Here is a 21,046-nt window from a genome sequence, read left to right as displayed (position 1 = left end):
GGCACGCTGAGCAGACGAGTGAAACCCCTCATTGGTCAATGGCCTTACAGCGTTGTTTCAGCTGTATCCACCCATCAGAATGAATCCAAAGCTTTGGCGTGGTCAAAGTACTTTTGTGTGCTGGTCTTAGCTTGTCTTTAGGGACCATGGATTTATGAAATAGGTTTAAGGTTGTAAAGATTGTAAACATTTTCATACAATTACTTTTTAAAAAGCTGTTCTAGCTCAAAAATGATTCATCAAGCAGGATTATTCTGTCCAATTTCTGACTCAAAACAGAAGTTTTGTATATGTATGTTTTCCTAAACCTATTCACACATAGCCTATACTCACATTTAATCACAGTTCGACTGCCAATAAATCCAAAGAAAAGGCTAAATTGTTTCAGCTCCAAAGAGCTATTAAGAATGACACAAGAACAACTTTGTTTATTATTCTGCCAATGCACTGGTTGTACTTTTTATTGTTACCTCATTCACTAAACAGTTCAATGGTGCAAGATTACCATACACAGAATTAAGATATCTGCATCACACGTCTAAGCTATACAGCAAATGGATTATAATTATTACAAATACAGGAGACATATTTACACTTTAATCCAAGCTCCAAACAACATGTAGGATATATTTACAAAATAAGTATGAAAATGAAGCCAATCTGACAAATAATGTACAATGTTAATGTCTTACATTTTATTCTGCTTGCCTCGAAGTCAGTGGGAAAGTGATATTTTATTTATGTATTTTTCTTTCTTTTTCCCCCTTCCTCTGAAGGGAAAATGGATTTGTTTGTTTTTCTGCTACTTTAACTTTCCATTTCAAAGGCATTATGGGAAGCATTATGAAGGATGAGACAAGAAAAAACAATGGCATAAAGCTGTAGATGTGTACAATTAGGCAAAGTCTGATATAATCTTCATATGTTAATACTCCCTGATATTAGTAAAAGAAAATCTAACAAGAGTAGTACTCCCTGTAACACCTTCCTCTTAGGGCCCAGAAATAAATCTGCTGTTGTACAGTTGAATGGTATAGATACCCAACTGTTTGGTTTTACACAGGTCTTACACAACAGGAAGCACTTAAATAATAACAATAGCCTAACATTTCCTGAAGAAAACAGTTTCTTGGGTGCCATCTTAGCCCATGCCACTCCATTAAGAGACAAACTGTGAGTTGGTCAACGCTTAAAGTACATTCAGAACCCCGTGAACGGGCTAAACCTGTCCCACAGCACGCTCCCCACTCTCACCCCTGCCCATTCAACCACTCCTTCTGTGAGAAACAACTGAAACCAGGTGCAGGTTTGATTTGATCCGTTAGTTAGAACCATTTATTATGTGCAAAGAGCTGCAAACTAATATATACAATGCAAAACAATAAATACAGTCAATGAAATGTCCACTATACATTAGTAACCCAAGCCATTCGAGACCTATTAAATCCTTTGCTCTGGTGCATTTTCAAACGGTTTTTAAAAGATCTTGCTCGTCATAGATTTGCTTTGATGCCACATGAAAAGGATTTCACCTAAATATATGCATTTGAGAATGAATATTCATTTTCAGTGCAAACTATTGTCACAGATGTTAAATAAATCCAACAGCTTGGTTAGACATTAGGCTGGTCAACCTATGGTCAAAACCCACAGCTGTTCTCATCTTTTGATCTGTACAAAAATGTCCAAGTGAATGTATGTCATGATCCAATGCATATTAAAATGCCCTGATCTTTACAGGGTGAGCTGTGGTTCAAATATCCCTACGCTGCCACATGGAGAGATGGTTCTATTAGATATTCAGGCAATCAGGATAGGCAGGTTTAAAGGCAGGTACTACTGGTTGGTTGGCCAGAGCCCTGCATCCCCTGCCTGTGCCCCTCAGAAAAACACATCTCTCACGTGGCACAGAATAAAGAACTGCATTAAAACTGCTAATTCAGCTTTAGCTGCTGGATCCACGTGGCACTCAGAGCAAGGATTTTCACAGGAAAATAATAGTAAAATAAGCTCAGAGCATTTTGTTCATCCCTTTTGTTGTCTCCACTCCACTCTGCCACACTACACACTCTACAGGAGAGTTAGCATTAGCTTCTTGCATTTGTGACTGTGAAATCCCATTTTTTACCAGACAGTGCTGAGACCACCTGCATCTCCACTACTTCATTATGCTTGGTAAATGAGCATTTTTAAATGTGCAAAAGAACATTAAATATCACTGGATTAAAAAGGAACAAAAATGCCCTTCTCACACATCATTTTTTTTCATCGCAGATTACTTTGAATGAGTGGGTAGTATAAAACAATGGTGTTAATAAAAAAATAAATTAAGAGTATGAGTACAATAAGGAAATACAAGGATACGTTTCAAGAATGTTTAGAAATCGAGGAATTAGCTTTGAAGCCATCTGGCCTGTTGTGTGTATTCTAAAAGAAGATCGGAATCTGGCTCGATGCCCCTGGTACACTACCCTGACAAAGGGATTAGGACTTGGGGCTAACTATGGCCTGAGAATACCACCGGCTAACAGGGGATCTCTCAGATCCTGACTACAAGGTTAATATGATGTTCAATGAAATAACAACTACACATAAAGTTGCCAGTTTCTTAAACCCCTGGTTTCTGAGATCATTTGAGAAGTTCTCCCTCTGTCGTCAACAACTCTGGGTGTCAAGTCATATTTCTGCCACTGAGCTACTTTCATCCCAACTATTCGCTATCAGGAATATTCCAAGATAAGGGGGAAATAAAGCCAAAGTGCAAAAGGAATGTCTGGTCTGTATAAGTAGTGGTTAAAGCACAGTAATTCTGAAAAGTATGTACAAATGACATTCCCTTCACAGTCTTGTCTTTGTTCTTCTGTACGTCTGCGTCTCACTATCTAATGCAAGTAAAATGCCTACGATGTCGAGCACACAGCAGATAACCTGGCTTTGAGGGCTTTGAAATGCTCCACAGCACTGGGGTAGAGGCGGGTTTCTGTTCAATGGCGATCAGGAAAAGAAGATGCAACAATGACGAACATACAAACCTCCTGTTGTCCCTCTGAAACACTCAGTGGTGTAGCATTCTCCATTTATATATATACATAGACTAGGGAGAGAGGAACAGGGAAGCTACCTATGTCACAGGGGTTGGCTTGTATAGCATAGCATGTCTAATGTTGCAGTAACATTGGAGAAAAAGAGAGGCCCCTTTAGAGCTCCTAATTCAGCGAGTCTATTTAAATGATGTAAAAGCTAGATTCCATGAGGTCTCCTCAAAATCACTAGCAGCAACGTTTCTTAAGCCAACACTTCATTTTACATTGAGGCGAGAGGACTCACTCTCTTATTTTCAGCTTTTTCAGTTTTCTGCAATTTCTCATCAGTAATGAGTGAGGGGGTTGGCGGGAACTGGTAGTGCCATTGTTTTTTTTGTTTTTTTTAAGCAAACCTAGCCAACCCCTGAGCACTTCTGCTGTTTCCATGCGAACAGACATGGGATCCTGCCTGACGTATAACACTGATGAGGACAATCTCTACAGATGAATAAAAAAACTAAACAAAAACGAGAGCGAAGAGAAAGTCTGATCTGAAGATCCGTGCACACACAAATAGACTACTACAACATGCTACTAGCTAGAAGGTATTTTTTTCCTGTTATGACAAATAATGAGGGGGGCGGGGTAGAAATCAAGGCGGGGGGGACCAGGGCAAATCCAAATGAAAACACGAAAGGCAGGGAGAGACATCGAGAGGAGGAGAAAGAGGAGTGGAGAGGGGGAGGGGGGAGGAGAACAGAGCAGGTTATTTTGGAACTTAAAAATAAAGCTCATTTGCTGGAGAAGAGACTTAAGCCACAGGTCAACGTACAAGAGAAAAGAAAAACAAAACGTCAATAATCACAAAGATTAATACGTGTTAACACTTTGTTATGTCAAAGGCCAGCCAGAGGAGGCCTGTTAGTTCTTCATCAAGCCAGAACGCCTCCTCGCCAACTTTGACCTAATCAGGGAAACAAAAACAAACAAAAAAACAAAGGTTAATGGGAGTGAATCCATGACGCATAACAAAAATACATAAACACTTCTCTCTTTACAAAGCCTTGAGGGAATCATGGTCTGAAGTAGCCAGACTACCGGCACCTTTGAATAGTCACCTTTGATTATTCTAACCCCACCCTTAATTCGGTCACTAAGGGGAGTGTTTACCTTATTGTTCCTGCCAGCAGTGGGTTGAACGCATACAGCCAGTCATTCATGTCTTTGTCATTGTTGGCCTGCAGCAGGATCCCTCTGTGCTTGGTGCACACAGCAAATGTGTTGGGAGTCTGGGAGACAGAAGGGTTTTGAGAGGACAAGAAATTATTTTCTAATTCACAGATTGTTTTGTCTGCAGTCTACTTAGACAACAAAAGTTACATGAAATTAAAAAGCGAAAAAAAAACTGTGAAAGATTTAATGATCCCATGCATCAATCGCCCTGATCTTTACCAGGTGAGCTGTTCAAATATCCCTACGCTGCCACATGGAGAGATGGTTCTATTAGATATTCAGGCAATCAGGATAGGCAGGTTTAAATGCAGGTCCCCTGCCTGTGCCTCGATGCCACGGTCTTAATGATTTGTAACTTATGGTTCGGAAGGAAGCGTAACCGCTGGATGACGGGCTCAGTTGTGCGGTCTGGGCCTCACCTTGAGCATGGCCTGCTGGTCCTCGCTGTACTCCACCTGGGCTGTGGACAGGTTGAGCACCCCCCTCTCCACGGGGTCCTTGTCGCTGTTGTAGATGAAGACGTAGGGCCGGCGCACCACCACAAAGTGCTTCACCCACGAGTTGGAGCGCGGCTCCATGAAGCACAGGAATCCCTTCTTGGACACCACGGACCTGAGCGGAGAAAGCCATACAGTTCAGAAAGAGAACTTTGAAAAAACACAACCAAGCACATATTCAGCAGCTATTAATTGGATAGTTTCAACCATCCAGTTCTCTCAGCAGATCTGAACAACTGATGCACACATGGGCTAGTATTTCACTGTTGCCTTCAGAAATGCTGACACTTTCAGTATGACAGCCGCACTGTTGGATTCAAACAGACAGGTGCATCTGCCAAATCAGGTGAAGACTCACCCTGGCCTCATCTCCTCTATGTTGGGCACCAGGTTGAGGAACTCGTGCTTGCCGGCGCGGGCCAGATAGGACGTCTCCAGGGTGGGCACCATAGGGAAGTTCTCATAGTCCGAACAGCCAGGGCTGGAGGCACGCGAGTTGGGCTCAGGAGTCCTAGCCAAATAGGACGGGAAGAGAGAATACATCAGACATTGTGCAGGAGAGCTAAAACAGCATTCTAGAGTCGGTACTTGTTTGTGAAATCACAGCCACAGCCACAGCAGTGTGACGATGTGCAGTTATTTCCTGCTCCGTGTCTGCTTCTTTGAGCAACATTAAATGAAGTCAAATGCCTGAGCCTGCTTTAATTAGAGTAAAAACTTCACGCTCTGAAACAGAAACTCTTTTGTCTGTGGGTGTGCGGCACGTGCAGGTTGCTTACTTCTGATCCATGGAGCAGCGGGAGTCGGACAGCGAGGGGCAGGTGGAGGAGGGGGTGAGGGTGGCACTGCTGAAACTGGTGATGGAGGGGTCGCGGCCCATCGGGGAGATGTCTGAGAGCTGGCATAGAGGAGGCAGGCAGCAGGCCCCAGAGAGACGTAGACAGAAGAGGGACAGAGCGAGAAGGGTCACATTAACACACAGGAAAAGAGACAGATACACATAGGATTCACTGCTTAGTTGGCCTGTAAAGCCCTCTAACTTACCTTGCAGTCACTGATGCTGTTGCACACCTGGTTGTACTCACTGTTGAAGGTGTGCATCATGAGGCGGAGGCACTGAAAAAGCATTGATAAATGTCAAACATTACTGACAAGATACTAACCCGTCACACCATGTACATTCCATGTACACGTCACATGGCAGATAAGGAGTAAATTAAGAGAGAGAAAAAAAAGAGTTTTTGGGATTCTACAACAAGAATTCATTTTTGCTAATGAAATATTTACATCTCCCTAGACTTGATGGAAGCATACATACAGTATGAACAAGAGTCTTCTCTTGCCCCACCTTGGTGGCCAGCTCCTTCTCTCGGTCCACCAGGCTCTCGATGTCGGCCGAGTCGTAGCCGCTGCTCTCACTGGGTGTGATGGCGCTCTCGAAGGTGGTGCTGGAAATCTGCGACGAGATGCTGGTGGAGGTGCTGAGGGTCCCGCTGCTCATGCTGGGGGACAGAGACTCGCTCAGGGACTTGTGGGGCGCCGTCTCTGCCAGCTTCTCGCGGAGCAGGAGCAAGTGACGTGTCTTTTCCACCTGCAGGACGAGGCCAGGGGCAGAGGAGAGGAGAAGGAGACATGGAAGAGGGGTTGTGAGTGATATGAGACTGTGAATGGTTTTACAGAGAGGATAAATGAGGAAAAGCCTTAGATATTGTCTGACAAAATGCTCCTGACTGGTTAACACTAGTTTCTGTGAATGACAAGTGTGAAGAGCGTGAATGGTTTTAAATAATCATTCACATGTGTGCACAGTCATATGTGTTGCATGGTACTACCTAGGTCGAAATATTCTCCGGACTAGTTGACACAAATGTTTGTATTAACTGATTATGTTCACCAGGTGCGTGTGTATGTGTGCATGTGTGCATGTGTGCATGTATGCATGTATGTGTGCATGTATGTGTGCATGTATGTGTGTATGTATGAGCTCTGATATTCTTTCCCCACCTCGTGCAACTGCTCCAGTTTCTCCAGCTCCCACTGGTGCTCCAGGATCAGGCTGTCCCCTCGGGGCCTCCAGCCGGCCAGGTTCTCCTCGCCACGCACGTACGCCACAGATGTGTCCAGCACCTTCCGTCTCCTCCGCTGCATGCCTACAGGATATTACTTACATGATCAGTACATGCAGTACCGTCGGCAGTACAATTGCTCAGCCAAACACAGTGGACATTAACTATGCCCTCCATTCCTGCCAATAGCATACATACAATACACACACACACACACACACACACACACACACACACACACATGTAATCAATCACAAAGTCAGAACTGCAACATCCAGATATTGATCTCACAGGGAAGGGAAGGAAATGAATGCCTACTGCATGAGAACCATCCTGAGGCCCCAGTAAAGACTAATGGTGAGAGATCTCACCTGGGCTTCCTGTGTCAGACATCTTGCACAAGCTCAGCTCATAGATGCCAGTCACCCTATTGCTGTGGGAGAGAGAGAGATACAGAGGGAAAGAGAGAGAGAGAGAGAGAGAAAGAGAGAGAGAGAGAGTGTGTGTGATAAATGTGAGGCTTTGGGTTTGGGCTATTGTGCAGTAGAAATACAGCAGATCTGTACTGATATTGATGTGCTTACCAGTCGGGAGTCTTGGAGTATCCAGTGCCAAAGAGGTTCCGCAGCGATCGGGGAGGGGAGATTTTGGCGTCTCTGGAGTAGAACACCATGCAGATGTCTTTGGTAATGATGGCTGGCTGGATGCAGTGGTCAAGCTGTGGAAGAAAGTGCATTTTATAAGCACACATACAGAGAAATCACCAGTTTACATTAGTAGGGATTGAAAGACAATAGTGTGAAAGACCACACAACAATGAAGAACAACACCTGACTGTTACTTGGCTGATTTGAATTAAGATTAAGATACGTGTGGACATGAGAATGGGCCCACAGGACAGTGAACTAACCTCAAGGTAGGCAGACAGGGTCATATAGATCTTCTCTCCGTATGGGGTGACGCGGTTGAGCAGGAGAGAGTTGTGCAGAGAGCTGTCCCACACAGCCTCAAATCGGTAGAAGGTTCTGAAGATGACAGAGAAAACATTTAGACTCTTTGGTCTAGACATGGATAATATGATCTTTTGGGATAATCTCCATTATGTCCATCTGACTATCAACATGTTTGTTTCAATGCTTCTTTGAAACAAGATAGCTGAAAACAGTTCCTTTTAATGACTGTAAATATCTTTTTAAGACCAAAGGGAACTAGCGTGAAGGGAAATGAAAAGGGTATTTCAGTGGTGTCATGAGTGCCACACTCAGTGGCCTACCTTTGCCTGCTGGTTATTTCACAAGGGAGCTGGGGAAATGTGTGCACAAATAATGATTGGGAAAGGAAGCCATATTTCTTTTTTTTTACAAAACCCCTCTGTTATGAAATAGTCTTCACTTCTTCATTTTATTGCAACACTTATGTTCCTAGTGACTACAGGACGAACAGTAAAGTAAAGGTATGATGACATTGATATGCCTTTGCTGCTGGTCAATGCCATAATGAATAGCACATTAACAAGCCGAGAGATGACACACCCTGCAAAGTTTCAGGAGATGTCACATCATTAAGCTTTAGGACTGAGTGTAATTGTGGGTAATCATGTGGGTGTGTGAGAAAAGTAATGGATCACAGTCAGAGACAGAGCCTGAGAGAGAGCAACAATGACATTCGTAGCTGTCAAAAACATTGACTTTGACTGCATCTAAAGGTAGAGTGATGAATTCTGTGCTGATGACTCATCCTCAGTCAGTCAGTCAGTAAGTCTTTCTCTCTCTATCTCTCCCTCTCCCTTTCTCTTTCTCTCTTTCCCTCTCCGTCTCCATCACTGAGCCTGTCCAGACTGTCTCAGCAGCAAAAACATGCTGCAAAGAGGCAGACAACAAAATTTACGATACAGATATATGGACTTATTACCAAGCATGAAGTGTCATTAATTTCCGATGGACTACTGATATGATAAAAGGGTTACTTCAGTGCTGGCACAGTGCTCCTGATTTTTTTTCTTCATTTATACGACTGCTGATCTTGGCAGACACATAACTGCATTGGCCAACTGCACTTGAGCAAACCGTGCCCAGCACTGCAAAGGGACATGGCAGGAACACAGATGGACAGCTGCCATGGTAATAAAGGTTAACTGCACAACACTTCTAGTGTTCTTGACTATCAGGTCTGGGGAGGAGCATAAAGAACTTTGCCTAGAAAGTTCTTTATGTCACAAGTACCTAGGAATATCCTTATCAATACAGAATCTGAGCAAAAAGCGAGTCCAGCCGCAGTAGGAGAAAGAAAAGAAAAGAACAGAACAGAACAGAAGAGACAAAAAGCAGACATGTCAGGCAACAGAAAATGTACAAATCAAGAGAGCAAATAATTGCATTAAATGAGATAGAAAAAAGAAAATATCATGAAAAAGGCAAGACAAGACACAAGACAAGAGCATGAGTGCTAACATACAGACAAAATAAATAACAAGAGAAGAAATGGAGTTTCAAATTGTTTTTTGACCACCAGGTGTCACTCTCGTCTGAGGAGCATTGCTCTGCAGTTCCCTCTGGACCACAGCCATGATGGTGTAAATATGCCTTTCCTGAGTATGTACTCTCCTTATCAAAAATCTATATGCAGCAGTAAAAAGCAGATCCTTCAACATGCATGTCTCCATTGGAAGGAGGCTTTAATAGGAGTGAAGAGGTGTGTGGAGTACCTGTTGGAGTTGTGAGAGGACTTGATGTTTTTGGCTGATATGATGTTGAGCGACAGGACTGCATCTGCAGCCGTGTCATCCACCTCTGTCTTGTTTCTAATTCGACCTATTAAAGCAATGATTGATCATTAGGCACACCTAAGTCATTTACTATGATATTTATATGTAACATGGCAGATGAAGAACTGCTAATGCAGAAAATCCAGAAAGGAAAGTGCTGTTTGGCAGTACTCCGTAACCACACGCAGAATCAGACACAGAGGAAGAGGGGGGAGGTGAAACAGGTAATACGCACCAACCACCAACTCCCTGACATCCTTCCAGTGCAGCTCACTGCCCTTCTCATGGATGAGGGTGACCGTTATCCTACGCTGGATACCCTGAGACACAAAACACACCACGTTGCATTCCCCGACCAGTGTACTGACATGGCCGTTATCATATCTACCAGAGGTATTTTCAAAAGGAGTGCATGACATGTGTCCTCCCCTCCACTAGGGGGCACTAACCTGGTGCAGCAGGTAAGTTCCGTGGCAAGGCAGGCCACCTGAGTGATCCACTACAGCTGGGATGTACCTGAGAGAACACAACACAAGAACATTAAACCTTTAATGACCCTCTGCTTAAGGTGAAGCTATGTCCGCTTAGTCAGTTTATATAAGACCAGAATTGATTTCATTTTATTGTATTTTGAGTTGGCTGTGGTACAGGTCATGCTTACTCTCCAGTGGGCTCCAGTTCGCTGATCTCAAACCACACAAGCAGGTCGTACTTGCTCACACACTGGCCCAGGTTGGACTTGCTGATGGTGTTCAGCTTTGTAGCGGGGACTGGTGAGACAGAGAGAACAACGCACAATAAACCAACCAGAAAGGGGGAAAAATAACACTTTCCCCCTGTGGAGAGACAGACCTCTGACTGTGCTTCAATAAAGGTCACAAACCAGTGGAAACAAGGCTCACAGTAAACCTTACCCGGGCCACGACACTGCCTAATTAAATGTATTAAAATGCCATTGATGGTGTGAGAGTAACTTGCCAAAATCCATTCTGGCTGTCACACTCAATGACTGTATATACGGTTGATGGTCACACTACATTGTCTGGCCATTTCTGTGACAGACAGGAAAGACCAACTAAACATCTCCCATGCTGCTAAGGGGTTACTAACTTGAGGTGCTGAGAGGAGCTAAGATGGGAGATAACAGGGGAAAATGGATGGTGATGGTAAATGGTGGTGGTGGAGGGGGGGGCTTAAAGGAAATGTCTGTTATTAGGCTGTATCGGATTCACAGATGGTCTGCAGCACAGTAAAATCAATATGGTCTGACATGGTTTATGCAGACAGCTAACTAGGAAGCCACGTTGAGCCCTTTGTTTTTGCGTCCAGTATCTCTACTGCAGCCCTGTGTATAGTCGTCATCATGAAGATAAAATGGAATTTGTAGAACACCACAATTTCATTTTGTATCTGTCATGGAAAGAAAACTGGAGACTACTAGGGAATCCCGTGTCTGTGGGATCGACTTAGCTAGCGAACACGGAGAAGGAAGCCTCTCCACACAAAACATCTGACTTCAAACGGCATTACTGAGGGAATGAGACATCAAAGAGTCGGCAACACGGGCGACAATGACACAAGACAGCAGCCAACACTGGGAACGCTAGTATCTAACGCTACCACCAGGTGAGAGGGGGAGTCTCAAGAAGGGATAAAGCAGCGAAAGAAACTGATCCCTTTTTTATTCCTTCTTTCTTTATGAGGGGAACCTGCCTCTAGATCCGTGATATACTGCATCAGCTCATAATGATAACCCTTCAGAAGTTCAACGATAGTAAATGTTAATAGTAAACAATAGTTAAGATTTTCAGTAGAGTTCTATACCATTTTATTGGGTATAGAAATTGAGAGCCACATTGAAAAGGCCTATGAGCTGCTGCTGTGTGGGGGGGATTATGAGGTACTACAGAGCAGCGGGAGCAGGCCCTTTGGGATACAGCCACAGGGCACACTAAGCACACATCACGGGGCGGAACTACACGGAGGCAGCGCTCTCTCTACGCTGTCGACTGTGCCAAGCTGTACCAACCGTCGTGCCGGGGCACGGCCTGGGCCTGGATGTTGTGCACGGGCAGGAAGGGGAAGTGGGAGAGCTGGTCGGCACCATCCTCCATGCTGGCCACGGCGGAGGAGGCAAGGGCGTTGGCATGCTCCGAGAGCGTGTCCAACACCTGCCCGTGCATGTACCCGGTCATCAAGTACCTGATCAGCTCGATCTTTCTGGCATGGTCTGACGTGGGCAGAGGGGCGTGAGTTGTGGCAACATGAGGGGGGATTTGGGGATAGTTGCAAGTGATGGGGACAGGGTGAGTGAAGGGGTGGAAAAAAAGAATGGAAAAAGAATAAAATAAACATTAATCATGCAAGTCTCATGAAAGGAAAAAATAAAGGGGGAAGATATAGGGAAGTGATGAAAGGAAATTTCATTCCAGGGTAATGCACTTAGGCCATAAAATTCTACAGGAGAATCCGTATCTGTTTATTAATGCAGTGTCTGGTATGGTTCTCCAGATACCACTGATATCATGGACTGCAGACAGTCAATCTCTTCCCTCTTTCTTTTGTTCAGATGGTGTCTTCTGTAAGGCTAACTCGTCCACCTGGCTGTAAATCAAGTTTACACAGGAGAGGAATGTAGAGATGGGGATTTTCACCCAGACACCCACATACACGAGATCGCAATAGCGCTCATGGCAACATCCCTTATGCTTGTGTTTGATTCTCTGATGAACCTCGCCAACCTCCGGTGCTGGGGGGGGGGGGGGGTTTCTCCCTAGGCTCAGGCACACAACCTGCGGCCCCTGAACCCCCCTTTGTGAGCAGGGAGCACCCGTGAGATGGAGGAGAGGAGAAGAGGCCCGCCCTTTCAGCACTTGATCTCGCCCTCGTCCCGCTTTAATGAATCATGTAATTACTTATGATAATGCTCAGCATGGAAATGGGAGAGACTGCTCGGGGCCGGGATTATTCAAAGCGTGTGTTTAATTATGCAAATAGCAGATTCCTCACTCCACTCCATAGCCCTGCCTTGGCTGGGGAACTGCACAAAGGGCAGGACATTGTTCTTTTTCAATTTTCCATAGGAGCACAAGCATACTCATGAACATGTATACTTATGACGCGGGTTTGAGGGGGTAAAATAGGGGGGAATCTAAAGCTCTGGTTACATACCTGGTTTGGACAGAGGCATGGGTGGGGGGTAATACTTCCTGCTGGCGGTTTGCTGAGGGCTGAGGGGGCAAAGAGAATAGTCATTAGGGGTTATAAATAAATGCATCTGAGGAATGGGATTGCTTATTAATGACCAGATGCGACGCAAAAGTGCACACACACACACACACACACACACACACACACACACACACACACACACACACACACACACACACACACACACACACACACACACACACACACACACACACACACACACACACCACACACAGACACGGGGCAGAGCTTGGCCTAACCTGATGAGCTCCTGGCCATGCAGGTGGAACGGGTGCTGCTGATAGTGGCCAAACACCTCGAACACGATGGGCTTGGTCTTAATGTACTCGATGAAAGACTCAGTCACCTCCACAGAGATCTGTTTTGGGGTAGAACAGAAGAGAGCTCAGGTCAACAGGGATTAAGTCACCTTCGCACCTAGATTAATAACACGGGATCAGAGTGTGTATTACACTGAAACACTGCGACGGCCAAAAGCTGCTTATATAAAACACTGCCCTTGCCTTGCAGGTCAAACCACTTCTTCACTTCTTTTTTTGCTTTAGTGAGGTGGGTGTGGTGTGATGACATTTTCAGGGCAGGGATATTGATGCTCCCTGTGTTTTGCTATATATTTTTTTTCTTCACACTGCTGTGGGCTTCTGGGTCCTCCTTCTCGCTTTTCAACCTCACTTCAGTGTTCACTCTCTCCCCCTCCCTCCCTCTCTCTGAGAAGTGTTCTCTTTCTTTCAATCGCTCACTCGCTGAAGTTCTATCACCCTCTTTTCCTCCCTCACGCTCTGACACGCTCACAGATCCTTCAGACACATGGGCTGAGTGACTCACATTCTGTACGTGGTAGAAGCCCAGCGGGGTGCCTTTGCCTGTGTTCTTCAGGGGCTCTGTGGAGAAGGCCTCATCATGGCGGTGCAGGAAGCTGTGGGAGAACACAGAACCAGAGCACTGGTTACCTCACGGAAACTCACCAACAAAACACCTCACCCAAACCCAGCTAAGGTCATGGCGGTTAGCCATAGCAACAGGGACAGTGGTGACGGACTCACTTGAACTGGCAGAAGATGTCGGCGTACTCGGGCAGGATGCCACTAGCCTGCAGGACGGTCACACGGAAGGTGAAGATGCTGCCCACCTCAAGCGACCCGGCCAGAACCTCAAGCTTCCCCTCCATGTTCCCCAGCTTCAGGTCTGCCAGGGATAAACGCACACACACACACACACACACACACAAATTAGTCCAAACATACTTCAGATTTTAACAGATTCTAACAACATTTCATTAAAAAATCAAAAAGCTATTTAAATTGTACAGGAATTCAAGGTAAGGACATTTTTTATTTTGTCCTAATTCAATACACAGTTAAAATTCGTTTTATTAAAAACTATAAAGACAACATGGCTGGTAGGCTTCGGCGCTCTCTGAAATACTACATACTCATCATGTTCCTGAGCTGAAAATATCCTTTGGTCATGTTTTATTTAAGTGGGCAGCAAAAGGACCAAAAGGTTTTCTTCACATTGGGAACATGACAGTAGCCCCACAGAAGGCATACCAAACCACAGCATTTATGATGACACTAGCTTTACTTCAACAAGAAAGCAAGTTAACTGTGACACTTACAGTTACTGTACATGTACAACTGGACACAGGGCCACTATTGGGAAAAGTATACTATACAAGATGAAAAGACTCACTGGAACCTGGGTTAATTTTCTGTTAATTTCTTAGATTGTGGTGAATCTGCCAAACTGAATTTCTTTGACTCTGGTGAATCTGCTGAGCCGAATCCAACTCCACCTGCTGGCTAAGCAGGTGGAGTCTATAAATTGTTTGTTCACCTGGCAGCTCACTCTTTTTGCACTCCCCGCCAGTACTCCAGCAGATTCCTGTTTCCTTTACCTGTATCCATTACCCTAAAGTGTGCGTCTTCGAGTTAACGTGAGTGTTCAATGCCTCATTCTGAATGTTTAATTTGTATGCCTTTTGTGTTGGCTTTTTGACATGTGCTCTGTTGCCCTAAGCCCTTTGTTCCCAGACATGTGCCAGGAGCCATGAGGGATTGTTTGATGCATATTTGTTATCTTTGCTGCTTAGTTGGGGATTGAGTATTCTCACATGAGTGTTGCTTGCTTGATGCTATGCTGTTTCATGGATTGAGTATTCTCACATGTTTGATGCATATTTGATGCTATGCTGTTTCATGGATGGTGTACTTGCACATGATTGATGTTTATTGTTTGATTGACCACTCCATTATTGTAATTGTATTGCTTCTTTGTTTATGTCTTTTAATGCAGCACACAGAAAACAATTACCAAGAACAAAGGAAAATAAACTGCTGCTGTTGCACCAAACCTGCCTTCCCCCTTGCCTCATTTCCTAAGTCCACTCCTTGCTGTTTGAGTCTTCTGACCGAGACTCTGTCTGCTCACCTAAATACTCACTCTCCCCGAACCACATCACCCTACAGTTCCTTCAATGGTCCTTCGAGCCGGAGACTGAGTGAGTGATACCATGGCAGGCAACGGTAAGGAGTCAGGAGACTTGGGAGAGAAGGCTTTCCAAGCTGAAGGCAGTAGTGAGGAGACGGTAACCAGGCCCCAACGAGAGAGGCGTCCACCCGTCCGCTACGGCTTCCTGAATCCTGATGGAAGCATCTCCAGCACGTCAGGAAGCCTCCCTCATCACAGCCAAGCAGTCGAACAGTCTCCATCCCCAGAGGCTGCTGATGTCCAGGCGGATGACCATGAAGACCCCGAGCAAACGCTCGAGGAGAGCACAGCAGCTGTGGAGGTAGAAATTGAGGAAGAAGTCACCCACAACTATGCCCAGCCTGAACCGGCAGTGGGAGAGCAGCCCGCTTCACACCCAGCTCTACAGCCCGCTCTACAGCCCGCTCTACAGCCCGCTCCACAGCCCACTCCACAGCCTGCTCCACAGCCCGCTTCACACCCAGCTCTACAGCCTGCTCTACAGCCTGCTCTACAGCCTGCTCCACAGCCTGCTCTACAGCCCGCTCTACAGCCTGCTCAACAGGTGAGACCCAGAAGATCTAGAAGCAAGCGTGAGTCATTACCCAGGTCAACAAAGGATTTCTCTTCTAGTTACACTTATGCCTCTGGGAGTTCCCGAAGCTCACGCAGGAGCCAGCAGGTGGAGCTTACCCTGCAACAGGCAGCCATGCTCGAGGAGAGGAAGAAACTTGGAGAGCTGCAGGAGATACAGAATCAGATTGAGGAGGAACAAGCTCTAGACGAACGGGCACAAGATCTGGAGAGGCAGGCACAAGACGCTTTAAGGGAGCGCGAGAGGCAAGCACAAGAAGCTTCAAGGGAGCGCGAGAGGCAAGCACAAGAAGCTTCAAGGGAGCGCGAGAGACGGGCACAAGAACTGGATAAGCAAGCGCAAGAAGCTTTGAAGGAGCGAGAGAGGATGACCCGGTCTCTTACTCTACAGCGACGGCTGCGGAAGGTCCAAAGAGAATTGGAAGAGGCTCGATTAATAACATCCTTCGCAGGCGCCATGGGCATGAGCACAGAACATCCACCTGCTCCGCCGGTTATGGCCAGTGTGAATGACCCGGGCCAAGGGCTGGCTCCTTTCTCCACGAGCTCCAGAGTTCTGTATTCAGCCGAACCGGTTGACCTGTTCTCAGGGCAGCAGGCTCCCCCTGCGGGTCCGCAAACATCTGCCTCCTACCCAGTTCCGGTGGATCAACCATCCCCTTCTCTGTTCCAATACCTACCTCCAGCTGCGAGTCTACCAATAGATGCTGTGAGTCAGGCTGCGGCTTATCCCACCACAGGGAGTCACCCCATAATTCAAACTTCCAGTCCCGAGCATGCAGCTCCCTCACCTCCTTCGTTTCACCATATAGCGCTAACTGCACCTCGTCCGGCCAGGAGTCAAAGGCCTTTAGATCCAGTTCGTGAGAAACCAGCACCTCTTTCCTTGCCTGACCCCACTGAGAGGGTAGCAGAGGGCGCTAGTATCATGGAGCTGTTAGTGGCGACCGCCTTTGGCATCCCGAAGCCACGATTGCCTTATTTTGAGAGCGGAAAAGAGAGTGACTTTGTTCTGCTTAATATGGCGCTGGAGAATCTGTTGGATATCCACGCTCACCTTTCTGAACAGTACAAATTCCAGGTACTTATGGATCACTTGAGGCTTCCAAGTGCATACAAACTAGCAAAGTCCTATATGCACGCCTCAACTCCCTACACATCTGCTCTTGCTGCCCTTAAGGCGAAGTATGGCCAGCCACGGCAGTTGGTCCAAAGCGAAATCGCTACCATCCTTCATTCACCACCTGTCAGACTTGGGGACAGCAACGCATTCCAGGAGTTTGCTCTTTCTGTGCATTCATTGATTGGCATGCTGCGGTCAGTGGAAGGTGCAGACGGAAGTGAGTTGCGGTGTGGCTCTCACGTAGACAGGCTTCTTACCAAACTTCCCGTTCCAAACCGAGACAGTTTCATTGAGCACTGTCTGCTTCGTGGCATCCTTAGAGAGGGTAAACAACAAACATACACCTTGGAGGACTTTTCAGCATGGCTCCAAGTTAAAGCCCGTGCCAAGAGTATTGCCCAACAAGCCTCGGGACTTATGCCAGTCGAGGGACGGCAGCCAGTGCAGAAGAACCTGGGGAGAAGGGCTTCGCCGACTACGATGTACCTGAGCCACACCGCCGCTGTGGAGAGCCAGCCTGATGTCCAACAGAACTATGGAAGGGGGATGACCATACCAGGGAAACCCAAGTTCCAACCTTTTTGCCCATACTGTAACAACACGGAACACTTCCTGGGAACTTGTCCAAAGGTGAAAGAATTCAGCCTGTCACAACTGAGAACCTGGATAGAGAGGAACGATCGTTGCTACAAATGTGCCCGCTGTCATAAGCCAGATAACTGCACCCTCAAAAAGCCCTGTAACATCTGCCAAGAGTTGCATCTCACCATCCTGCATAAAATAGTACCTCAACGATCCACAGGCCCCCATGGCTCAGAGAGATCAGCTACGGGAAGCACACTCAATCTGCTCGTTCGTGCACCTTGCCCAGCAGACACGCTGTACATAGATCAGCCAAACAGATCTCCCCGTGTGATGTTGAAGGTGGTCCCAGTTTTCTTAATCAATGGCCGGCAGAGGCTGAGGACATATGCCATACTTGACGATGGTTCAGAAAGAACGATCATCCTTACCTCAGCAGTGTCCCAGCTGAAACTAGAGGGACCCAAGGAGATCCTGAATCTCAGAACAGTGCATCATGAAGAGATTCCCATTAGTGGTGAGACAATCTCCTGTTCAATCTCCCCAGTGAACCAAAAGAAAGCAAAATTCCGTATAGCCAATGCCTTTAGTGCCCCGGTCCTCAACTTGGCTGAGCATTCCTGTCCAGCCTCTGACCTGCAGAAGGAGTATCCCCACTTGCGAGGCCTACCCTTACCGGACTTTGTCCATGCCCAGCCACTGATCCTGATAGGCTCAGATCAGTGCCACTTGTTGGTGCCCAAAGAACCTGTCCATCTTGGACCTTATGGGGGACCCATCGCCGTCCATACTGCCCTGGGTTGGGCTGTTCAGGGCCCAGCCAATGCCTTGCCTCGTCCTTCGACTTCTGGTGTACAAGCCTTGTTTACACTCTGCAACACTGTATCCTGCCCAGCTACTGCAGAGTTGATGGAGAATGTGGAGAGACTGTGGAGACTAGATTCCTTTCCACACCGTAAGGAGAAGGAAGTAACCCGGTCTAAACAAGATCATTATTGCCTGGAGCTGCTCGAGACGAAAACTGCAGTGACCAAGGCAGGGGGAGTGTCCCGGTATGCTACACCGCTGCTCAGAGCACCCAACAGTCCACCGTTAATCTCTTCAACCCATAACTTGTTGCCATGGCTGCGAGGAACTGAACGCAGATTGAAGAAGGACCCAGAGCTCGTTGAGATCTGCAACCAGGAGATCGCGAAACTGGTTGAGATGGAGTATGTGAAGGAGGTGGACCCCAAAGATGATCAACCAGGTTCAGAATCTTGGTATGTTCCACATCACATCATCAAACAAGCAAGTGGGAAACATCGATTGGTGTTCAACTGCTCTTTCGAGCTTCATGGTCTGAACCTGAACCGCAGCCTTCTTCCTGGTCCAACTCTGGGCCCCTCTCTTCTTGGCGTGCTCCTCCGTTTCCGTGAGCATAGCGTGGCCATCAGTGGTGACATAAAATCTATGTTCCACCAGGTTCATCTACTCCCTGCGGACAGGCCACTGCTCAGATTCCTCTGGCGAGCTATGGCTCAAGCTATACACCCAAAGACCTATGAGTGGCAGGTGTTACCTTTTGGTACAACTTGTAGTCCTTGCTGCGCTATTTACGCCCTGCAGCGTCAAGCCAGAGAGCACCCGGAGAGCGATGAGGAAGTGATGACGTCGGTGTTGAGGGCGTTTTATGTGGACAACTGCCTGCAAAGCTTCCCTTCTTCAGCCACAGCCAAAGCACTTTTGGACAAACTTCGTGCTACACTGGCTCATGGGGGATTTGAAATTCGCCAGTGGGCGAGTAATGACTTCAGTGTTGTCGAACACCTCCCTCCAGAGGCAAGATCTGTTAGCACGGACTTGTGGCTCTCTCAAGCGGGCATTGACCCCCAGGAATCCACCTTAGGCTTGCGCTGGAGCTGCCTTCCTGATATCCTGGGATACAAACACCGTGTCATACCCATTAAGGTTCCAACGCTCCGCCTTATCTATCGCACTCTTGCTAGTCAATATGACCCCTTGGGGTATATCCTACCCTTTACCACCAGAGCCAAAGTGTTGGTTCAGGACTTATGGAAAACCAAACAAGGCTGGGATGACCCCATCACTCCACGTGACCTGGTTGATCGATGGCTGAAGTGGGAAGAGGAACTGGCTGACCTCTCAAGCATCAGACTGCCGCGCTGCTATGTGCCCTCTTGTGCTGACCAGTCAGGTGTTTACAGAGAGCTGCATGTCTTCTGTGACGCCTCGGAGAGGGCCTATGGCACTGTGGCCTATCTACGCGTCCAAGACAGCCAAGATCATGTTCATGTGGCATTCGTCATGGCCCGCTCTAGAGTATCCCCAAAGAGACAGTTGTCAATGCCTCGACTTGAACTGAATGCTGCCTTGGTAGGCGCGCAGTTGGCCACCACCTTGAAGTCTGAACTTACCTTGTCATTGGCCCAAACCATCCTTTGGAGTGACTCCACGACAGTATTGACCTGGTTGAAGTCCGAGTCTTGCCACTACAAGGTCTTTGTTGGCACTCGTATCGCAGAGATCCAAGAACTCACAGACTCCGATGACTGGAGATATGTGGATAGTCCAAACAACCCCGCCGATGCCCTGACCCGAGGCAAGACACTACGTGACCTATCCCAACCTAACTACTGGAGCAACGGACCTTCCTTCCTCCGACACCCTGAGACTTGCTGGCCTGTTGCGCCGAGTGCCTTCCACACCTCAGCACTAGTAGAGGGCACTGAATTAAGGAAAGCTGCTACTTGCCTGAATGTTTCTGCTGCCACCAGTACATGGCCGAATGCCTCTCAGCATCAAAGCTGGAGTGACCTCATCACTGCTACTGAGCAAACATTGGCCCAATCCGATCAAGTAGCCAAAGGTGCAACAGCGGAAACCTTCATCTTGCAGCAAGCCCAGGAGTCTTGCTTCCCTGAAGAACTTGACACTCTCCGGAAAGGAAAGCCCCTCTCTAGGCAAAGCCGTCTACTCCAACTTTCCCCTGAACTGGATCCAGATGTCGGGCTGATGAGAGTAGGAGGAAGACTGCGTAGATCCCCGGACCTGGACCCAGACACCATCCACCCAATCATTCTGGACCCAAAGCATCCCACTACGCAGCTCATCATTAAACAATATGACGAGTCCCTGCTGCATCCAGGCCCAGAGAGGGTCTTCGGAGAATTGAGACGCAAGTACTGGATCGTGGGAGGAAGACCAGCCATCCGTAAACATCAGCACGGTTGCAGGGAGTGCCAGAGATGGAAATCCTCTCCGGAAGTGCCCAAGATGGCTGATCTGCCCCCGGCGAGGCTGCGCCTCTTCAAACCACCATTCTGGTCCACCGGTGTAGACTGTTTCGGACCCTTTATCATTCACCATGGCCGTAGAACAGAGAAGCGATGGGGAATTATCTTCAAATGCCTGACCACCCGTTGCTTACATCTGGATTTGCTTGGAAGCATGGATCTTGATGC

General features: G+C 47.0%; 1 protein-coding gene across 6 annotated transcripts in view; it reads right to left on the bottom strand.

The window, feature by feature from the left end:
• Window positions 1-534: 534 nt before the first annotated feature.
• Window positions 535-21,046, bottom strand: part of kif1b (kinesin family member 1B) — a gene marked incomplete at its 3' end in the record, with an annotated part of 72,357 nt that continues 51,845 nt past the window's right edge. For 5 of the 6 annotated variants that reach the window (XM_080854234.1, XM_080854237.1, XM_080854236.1 and 2 more), the window contains 19 exons: window positions 13,858-13,999; window positions 13,640-13,730; window positions 13,054-13,172; window positions 12,755-12,813; window positions 10,245-10,353; window positions 10,033-10,099; window positions 9,819-9,903; window positions 9,524-9,629; window positions 7,730-7,844; window positions 7,404-7,537; window positions 7,191-7,252; window positions 6,758-6,903; window positions 6,102-6,344; window positions 5,798-5,869; window positions 5,533-5,651; window positions 5,112-5,264; window positions 4,676-4,868; window positions 4,194-4,312; window positions 535-3,987 (listed from right to left, as the gene is read on the bottom strand). In XM_080854234.1, the coding sequence (XP_080710360.1) occupies window positions 3,945-3,987; window positions 4,194-4,312; window positions 4,676-4,868; window positions 5,112-5,264; window positions 5,533-5,651; window positions 5,798-5,869; window positions 6,102-6,344; window positions 6,758-6,903; window positions 7,191-7,252; window positions 7,404-7,537; window positions 7,730-7,844; window positions 9,524-9,629; window positions 9,819-9,903; window positions 10,033-10,099; window positions 10,245-10,353; window positions 12,755-12,813; window positions 13,054-13,172; window positions 13,640-13,730; window positions 13,858-13,999 (2,177 nt within the window). Of the gene's footprint in view, window positions 3,988-4,189; window positions 4,313-4,675; window positions 4,869-5,111; window positions 5,265-5,532; window positions 5,652-5,797; window positions 5,870-6,101; window positions 6,345-6,757; window positions 6,904-7,190; window positions 7,253-7,403; window positions 7,538-7,729; window positions 7,845-9,523; window positions 9,630-9,818; window positions 9,904-10,032; window positions 10,100-10,244; window positions 10,354-12,754; window positions 12,814-13,053; window positions 13,173-13,639; window positions 13,731-13,857; window positions 14,000-21,046 lie in introns of those variants that run through there. The other variant, XM_080854235.1, reaches the window with a different exon arrangement.

The sequence above is a fragment of the Sprattus sprattus genome (genome assembly GCF_963457725.1).
Source record: "Sprattus sprattus genome assembly, chromosome: 16".
Taxonomy (NCBI): Eukaryota; Metazoa; Chordata; class Actinopteri; order Clupeiformes; family Clupeidae; genus Sprattus; species Sprattus sprattus.
The sequence above is the reverse complement of the archived record's forward strand: the minus strand, read 5'-3'. Positions and strand labels throughout refer to the sequence as shown.